General features: G+C 39.0%; 1 protein-coding gene across 1 annotated transcript; it reads left to right on the forward strand.

Annotated features, from left to right (window-relative positions):
- Positions 1-522: 522 nt before the first annotated feature.
- On the forward strand, positions 523-7,558 carry LOC115451020 (transmembrane protease serine 11C). Its single transcript, XM_030179212.2, has 8 exons — positions 523-638; positions 2,383-2,642; positions 3,384-3,572; positions 3,693-3,945; positions 5,633-5,742; positions 6,009-6,176; positions 6,664-6,820; positions 7,251-7,558. Exons 1-8 carry the CDS (start codon positions 635-637, stop codon positions 7,463-7,465), a joined length of 1,356 nt encoding a protein of 451 aa, XP_030035072.1. The 5' UTR covers positions 523-634; the 3' UTR covers positions 7,466-7,558.
- Positions 7,559-8,844: the final 1,286 nt, after the last annotated feature.

Raw genomic sequence — 8,844 nt, forward strand, 5'->3', positions numbered from 1 at the left:
AATTTTATTTTCGATTATAATTCGAATAAATATTCTTTTTTCAAATACTTTTAGGCAGATGATTTTAGTATAAAATACATCAATCTTTTTTTTTACAAACAATGTAACGTGATTGTTTTCTGAAGAAGGTTGGTTAACAAAGGACCTAATTGTAATATCTATGACAAATCATGTGGATAACCCGAGGTTTAGAAACAAGGAGTAGCTATAAGTTACTCTAGATTAGGATGTGACATCGTAATTAAATAATATGAGCTCTGAGATTTCTAAGTTGTTAAATCAGTTACGACACTATCTCAGTAATGAATAAAATTTTGGATGCTTTTTCGCAAGCGGCAAGCAATTTAAGTTTACGTAGAAAAATTATGAAAATTAAATTTTAATACGACATATTTATTCACATTGTTATAATCATTACGATGACATATCGATTATATTAAAAATATTAAAATCGATTATAATCGATTACAATGTACTTTCAAGTAATATTGAACCATGTTTCAACAAACTTGTTTTATCACAACTCGATACGTTAAAGCTCAAAACAACATTGAGTTGCAAATGAAACATAAGTGTGGTTGTGTGTTTTGTGATTTTTGGTATACGTGTTATTTTATATTCTGTTTGTGTAACAATGCGTAAGTATTTTTTAACTTTTATGTGAGGGGCATTGACCTAAAATCTGTACATATAAAGATGTTCACAGCTCAAAAAATCCTCATGCACTACCATTAATGGAAGGATAGGGGTCAAAAAGAACATGGATACCTATGGCCATCTTTTTTCCTTAGAAGCTAATTTGGTCATGGAGGAAATCAAGAATTTCTTATACAAGTCCCAACAGAAAATAACGGCCAACCAAAATCATACAAAATCAGTGTCAGTGACCTTACTCTATACTCCCTCTCCCCGTTTGAGTACGCCCATGTGGGTATAGGATAGTTTGATGACTGCCTCGGTGGCGTAGTTGTAATTGTACACAGTACGAGTACGACTACCGCGCTGAGGTCCTGGGTTCGAATCCTGGTTCGGGCCAAAATAATTGTGACTGGGTTATTTCATCTTAAAAATTACTCAGTCGCAGCTCTGAGTCATGAAGTTGGCGGTGTGATACCCCCTTGCCTCGGTAAGCACGTAAAGCCGTTGGTCCTGCGCCTAATCTCTCTCCGGTCATGTCGGATTGCCGTCTCACCGGACTATGAGAGTGAAGGAACAGAGAGTGCACCTGTGTACTGCGCACACACTTGTGCACTACAATATCTCCTGCGTGGCTGATCCCCGTTGAGATTGGCCGCCGTGGCCGAAATTCGGCTAGGATGGATTCAGGATAGTTTAAGAATTAGATCTCTGGAAATACCACTTCATAATAACTGTCATTACGATTTTCTGTTGCTTTATACTACAAGGAAAACTTATTGTTTATTTATTTAAATTCATGATGCTGTGGGGAATGTCCCTGTATCCGGTAGCTAATTTGGAAATACCCAGAAACCGGACTGCTTGTGAGAAATGCGCAATTGTCAACTCTATTTCCGGAACACCTGATAAAATATCAATACTGTATAATATACTTTCTCACTGCTGTTGCTGCACGGGCTACCTTTGTTATTGGGAGGGATTAGGCCTAAGTCCGCCACGCTGCCCTTGTGCGGGTTTGCAGACTTCACATAACCTGACAATTCCTATAGAAAAGGTTTCCTCACGATGTTTTCCTTTAGCGTTAAAGCAAACGACAATTGACAAAGAATACACATTTAGCGGCGTAAAGGTAGACACCGCTGTAGAGGAACAGATGGTTGCGTTCCTCTATGGAAGGGGGAAGCTTTCCAGTCAGGCAGATATTGCGCCTGACCGGCCGCGGCCCCTCCGACAGTTCCTATTCGGAGGTGGTATATATTCTACACGTCGCTCAAATTGTGCAAGCGTGATTCAGGATCGATGTCGCCATCTATCGTTATTGCTGTGTGATATCACTGTAGTTGCGTCACTGCATCGATCCTCTTGCAGTTTCGGCGATGTTGACAAGATGCCGGTGTATGCATCGATTGTACCGCCACACACATATAACTTTAGAAAAGTCGGAAGTTCATGTCCTTGTGTTCGAACCTGCGGACATTTGCGTCCATTCGACTCCCAACTAGGCTATCGCCGCTTTTATTCTAAATGTATTCAGTGGCAGTTATATGCAACTCTTTCTTTTTGACCAATCCCCGTCTGTAGTCTGACATAAGCTTAACCCACTCCTATGTAGGGTTGCCACAACACACTTTTCAATTAAAAATAAAAATATTTTTTATTTCACAAACAATAAAATGTAAAATCTGGGGCTGGCACAAATTACGACTCTTTATAATAAAAATTATTACAATAACTTTGTTACAGGTCATATTTTAGCTAACATGAAGTTTCTAATTCTTCTGATCATGATAGCACTAATTAAATGCCAAAAGTTATCTGATGGTTGGGGTATTGTCGGTGATCCATTGCTGCATGTGAGGCCCTGCGAGGGAGATATTACCTTAGTCTACGTGACAGGGTTGTCACCCGCTGAAGAAAACCAATACTCATTACGCATAGGTGGTGAGTTTCCAAAAAACACCAAAATGCAAGTGAAGTTTGATTCTGGAGCTAATGTTACTTTGGTAAGTGTTTATCTCCTCACGAAATTAAGAGATAGAGTATTTAGTTTATTATCTCTTTTACAATGTTCAAGTAATTAAAGTACCCATCGTGATGCGCCTATTTTTTAATTTGGACTTTAAGTTCAGGTGAAAATTCTTACGACACTTTTTATGGGGAAAATTCTCATGGATGCCACTTGTACTTATGGAAGGTAGACGGAATATGTCGAACTATTACCGACTTATAATGCTACAACGATTTCTATAAGGATTTTACAAGGACTTCGAGGCCTCGAACTGAACATACCAAAGCCATTCCAGTGATAGGTTACTAAGCAGGACTCGTGGAGACATCACTAGGGTTTTTTTACGTGCACGGCAAAGTGACCCTACTGCACCTGATGGTAAGTGTAGAAGGCACCAATAAAATGTCGACTGACGAGAGATGATTATCCCTCGACATTCTACACAATTATGTCGGTCTTTTGGAACTGGATATTCACAGACTGACGAGAGATGATTACACCTCGACGGTCGACACAATTATGCCGGCCTGTTGGCACCGGATATTCACAGGCTGATCCCGGTATACGACACACTTACGTTGGCCACTATGGCGGGTTTTAACACCTTATGGACGGCGGTCGCTATCCGGGCGGATATAAAATACATTCTTACGATCTAAGGTTCAGCCCCACTTTACAAATACTGATTTTCTTTACTAAGCATCGCTTTGTCATCATGAATGATTTTTATTTTCAGTTTCCTATACTAGGCGATCCAGTTTCGGCAAGAATAAGGACCCTAGATGAGCCAAATTCCTTTGAAATAAAATTCTTCCAGAAAGGCAAGGATCTAGCTCTAAGAGTAAAAGGTGTTACTATTGGACAAGTGCCATACCTGAAGAGTTTGGTTATAAATACTATAGAATATTGTAAAAATGCAACAACTGTAAGTATAAATATGTTATTAAAATGCGAAATTTTGATCTGACATTTGAATGTGGACCTTAATTCATACCAAATAAGGATGATTGTTGATTAATTCTCATTTCTTTTACCCAATTTTCAGGGATACTTAGACAGATTAATTCAAGGGAATAAAAACACAGCAGAAAGCACCGCGGAACGAACAGAGAGTGCAGCGAAAGTAGTCGATACGACTTGTGGCAAACGTCAAGTATTGCACACAGGCTTGATCGTGAACGGACAGCCTACGAAACCGGGAGACTGGCCGTGGCATGCTGCCTTGTATGTTTTAGAACTATCTTCTTTGAAGTATATTTGCGGGGGGACTTTGCTTTCCAAGTCTATGGTGCTTACAGGTAATTATACTTTTTATTTTCATAAATATTCTAGCTTAATAAACTATAAAGTCAGGAGATTAGGAATATTATCACCAAGTATAGCAATGATATGACTAAGAAGCATATAACTTAAATCGAACGAAGTCAAGCATTAGAAATTCATGTTCACCCAAAAAACACCAGTGTACCTAATTATGAAAATGGAATAACAAATATTAACTTCTTCCTCACATGGTAAAACTTTACTGATACATATCTGCCTACCCTGCAGCCAAAGGCAGCAGTAATCCGTATTAATACCAAATCATTATTCGCATTACAATTATAAAGAGCTACAGTCCAGGTTATCAATAGGTCAGGACCAACGCTCGAACTATATTCGATCCGATATATTTTTTTTATGACTGATGACATGAAAAACAGTTCGTTCGACCGATAGGCGTCACTATACATAAATAGATTTATAATACTTTTTTACTATACCTTAGCATTATGAAGTACTAGGTGTTGCCTAGACGATGAAGAAAAACATCGTGAGGAAACCTGCATACTTTATAAGTTCTCTATAGGAATTTTGAGGGTGTGTGAAGTCTACCAATCCGCACTAGGCCAGCGTGGTGGACTAAGGCCTAATCCCTCTCAGTAGTAGAGGAGGCCCGTGCTCAGCAGTGGGCAAGTATATAATACAGGGCTGATATTATTATTATTTATTTACTCTAGATTGATATCCAATTGCACCGTGCTCGTCCTGTTAAATGTTAATTTATTTTAGACCCTGCACATAAAATATGACGTGACGCGCTCACTTGATATACATAGCATTGACGAACTTTTAGATAAATAATAATTCCTGCAATCCGTCTGTTCTGTGATATTCCTTCCTTTGCTCAATAATTGACATCGCGTTGACGAAATTTTAGCAAAACAAATAATTTCTATAATCGACTTAGTGAATGAAGTAACTTATACTATTATTAAAACCCTTCATATTGCGAAAAGCAATTACATGCAATGACGTTTGCAGATACGAATTTTTTAAACAATCAAATATCAACAATTCACTCCTTTAATTATAAACGCGTCAACCGTAAACAATATTAGCTAGAGTTTTGACCCAGCACTGCGGGATACTGCATTCTGCTCGTCATTCAGAATCAGAAGAGTAGCTAAATATACCGTAAGGCCCTCGAAGGATGCAGTCGTACAAGCCTATCCCTAAAAATCTCACCTTACATGCATCGAGGCCTCTTCAATTTAGAGGCCCCGTATATAGGGCTGCTACTCCTCGACTGTCTCTACACACATACATCTGGGCCTAAAAGTACGGGGGCCCCGTGTCATAGATAGGGCTGATAAAGCAGTAGCTAGGCTTCTATTCTAAATCATTAGATCTGAAGTCTTACGCCAGAGTAACACTGAATATATCCTTCACAAAAGAACTAAATAGTGAACCTATTGTCACCTGTGGGACAATTTAAAATCTCAAACAATTTTGAATTTCGGAAAAACCATACAATTTTGGTCGTTTGGTGATAAAATTGTGAAATTGAAAATGATGAGTTGAGAGATAACCTGATCAGTCAGAGAAATTCGTCACTTCCAACATGCCTAGCTGAGAATCTTTGGGAAAATATTTATCAGTGTTCCTATAGCTGTTGATGATAATCAAATTTGTACAGAATTATGCATCGTTTATTCATTTCAGCGGCGCATTGCGTGACCATCCGTGGCGTACCACGCGTCGCTTCTAGTCTTAGCGTGGTCCTTGGAAAATACAATCTGATTGGAGGTGATGTAGCAACTCAAGAGAGAGAAGTAAGTTCAAAGTTTATACATACATAAACAGCACAACGAATTTCCTTTTTAGGGGCAGGCACAGATGAAGCAATCTCATAATTTGTAATGTAATAAAGGCTAATTGCTTTAACTGGCACAACAATTCTGACACTGGGCAAAACCAAAACTTGACCCGCAAATGGAACCCGAGACCATATGCGAAGTTCCAACCTGCAATATACCAACGTGGTATACTAACCAATACTAGTGGTATAGCATATACAGAGCTGACATTCTCTTTGCAGGTCCAAGAAATAATAGTGCACGAATCATTTGAATACCGACATTTGAATGAGGACATAGCGTTAGTAAGACTGAAATCCGAGGCTATTTTTGATGAGTATGTGCAACCAGCGTGTTTGTGGAGTGCTGAGGCGTACAAGAGGCTCCCACCTGGAAGGATGTATGGAACTGTGAGTATTATATGTAATTAAAGGTGGTAGAAGATATGCTGGTGGTAGGATGTTCGTATCCGCCCTGATAGCGACCACCGCACACTAGGTAAAAGCCTGCCACAGTGGCCCACGTGAGTCGCGTTCCGGGATCAGCCTGTATATATCCAGATTCAAACAGGCCGGCATAGTTGTGTCAACTGACGAGGGGTACTCATCTCTCGTTAGTCGAACACTGATATTCTACCTGTACCCTACTTCATACCATCAGGTGCAGTGGGGTCACATGCCCGTGCCTGTATAAATAAAAGTACTGGTGGTTGAGGTATGCATAACCCCGTTGAGCAACAGCCTGGGTATAATCAGTTTCAACAGGCCGGCATAATTATGTCGACCGTCGAGAGGTTATCTTCTCTCGTCATTCGACATTCTATTAGACTCCACTCCACTTATCATCGCATGTAGTAAGATCACTTTGACGAATAAAAAATTAAAATCTTGGTTCCAGGTCGTCGGCTGGGGTTTTGATAACAGCGACACTCTGACCCCTCAACTGCAGCAGGTGAAGTTGCCCAAGGTATCAGAGGTTAATTGCATCAGGAGCAACCCGCTATTCTTCTCCAGACTCCTTACTGATCATAAATTCTGCGCGGGCTACACTAACGGTATCTATTTTAATTAATATTATATAATTTAATTCATAGACCCTGCAATAGAGTTTAATGATTTTTATATTAACATTAATGTTTGACATTGAAATAAAACTAATGAATGGATATTTAATTAGTTTTATGAAAACTTTTATTGACTAAAAAAAATACATATTTCAATCTCCAATAAGGTTGCTATAAGCTCAGTAAGTCTTCACTTAATAAATGATGCATCAATTTAATAAAAATATTTTTGTTGAGGTACCATTCACCACGATAGTGTCAAAAAATCTTCAATGTGCATCGAGCCAGGCAATCTACTTTTTTGCCAGTCATTAGGCCAGCCTAGATCTGCCTGGATCCTCATTTTCCACTCCTCCATTTAGTCCGAAATTTGCAGGTCATGAGACATGGAAATCTATATCTCTAAAACTATATCCCCCAGGAACATCAGCCTGTAATGGTGACAGTGGTGGTGGCTTCATGATCTTCGTTCCTGATGAGTCGGGAGCCGCGGGCGACGTGCCCGGCGCGTGGCACGTCAGAGGAATCGTCTCGATGAGCGTGTCCAGGACTGATGGACCTATCTGCAACCCTAACTATTACGGGCTATTCACTGACGTCGCGAAGTTCAGGGGATGGGTATCGAGGCATTTGTAATGTGTGGAATTATAGTGAATGAATGATTTCGTAAATGTATAATGATTTAAGGAAAAATATAGTAAAAATTGACAAACGAGTATTTACAACAAATATGTTTTTAATTTTTTTTACCCGAATGAATGATTTCGTGAAATAAATGTGTAATGATTTAAGGAAAAATATAGTAAAAAAAAAATGCAAAACAAGTATTTACAACAAATTTTTTTTTTCTTTTTTAACCACTTCATAATTTTTGTCTGTCCGTATGTTCAGAGGTCACGCAAAAAATATTACATGAAATTGATCCAGTTTTCAATGATATATTGCTAGAGGTCTAACTTAAAATATAGGCTCCACTCCATCAAAAAAATATAAAGCAAGACTATTATATTATTGTATTTTATTCAAAAGGAACAGAAAACAGTTTCACATTGAATAAGTAAAGGGTAAAATTACACATGTACTGCATTAATAAACATGTAACCAACAACACTGTTCACAGTTTAACAGAAAACTTTACAAAGGAGCAACAAACGTCTATAGGTCATAAGTATGAGAAAATCTATTATCCCAGAAAACATTCTCACGCGGGCGGAGCCGCGATTAAAAGTTAGTTGAATAAAAATTAGTTAAAATATTCAAACACACGTACTTTATCCCTTGATCAATAAAACTTATAATACAATACCTACTATCAAACCTAAATCACGAAAAACGAAGACATTTTAAGTTAAGCAAATTTTCTAAAAAGATTTCTTCCAATGAAAACTTTGTCACGGACATATTTAGTGTGTAGGTTGGCTATGATTCCTATTTTTGTGGTACATTTTATAGTCTCTGTGGTGTTTGACATATTGGTGTAGTGGTAGTGTATAAACGTGGAATGTGGTATTCTGTGTTTAATTCCAATTGGGCAACACCGCGATGTTTTTAGATATTTTTTCCCGGCTTGGATCACTGAGGGGCATTACGTCAGGCAAACAACCAATTATGAAAAATTTTGCTGCTAGGGTTAAAAGACAATCTTAGTCCTCTTCATTTTTCCAGTCACCTCATCATTATCATCAGCCTGTTGAAGTCCACTATTGGACTTAGGCCTCTCCCAAGGTACGCCACAGAGCCCGGTCTGCTGCTTTATGCATCTAGTCGCTGCCGGGCCTCTCGTGTAAGTCGTCCCGCCATCTGGCCAGAAGGGGTCCCATGCTATGTGGGCCAAGACGCGGACTCCACTGCAGTCATCTATAATAATAATAATATCAGCCCTGTATTATATACTTGCCCACTGCTGAGCACGGGCCTCCTCTACTACTGAGAAGGATTAGGCCGTAGTCCACCACGCTGGCCTAGTGCGGATTGGTAGACTTCACACACCTTCGAAATTCCTATAGAGTACTTCT

Source organism: Manduca sexta, chromosome 5, assembly GCF_014839805.1.
Source record: "Manduca sexta isolate Smith_Timp_Sample1 chromosome 5, JHU_Msex_v1.0, whole genome shotgun sequence".
NCBI classification, from domain to species: Eukaryota; Metazoa; Arthropoda; class Insecta; order Lepidoptera; family Sphingidae; genus Manduca; species Manduca sexta.

Excerpts from the sequence above, each read along its gene's own strand:
- LOC115451020 (XM_030179212.2), top strand. Across the intron at positions 3,946-5,632 it reads CAAGTCTATGGTGCTTACAG|CGGCGCATTGCGTGACCATC; the intron begins GTAATTATACTT and ends TATTCATTTCAG. Across the intron at positions 6,821-7,250 it reads CTGCGCGGGCTACACTAACG|GAACATCAGCCTGTAATGGT; the intron begins GTATCTATTTTA and ends TATATCCCCCAG.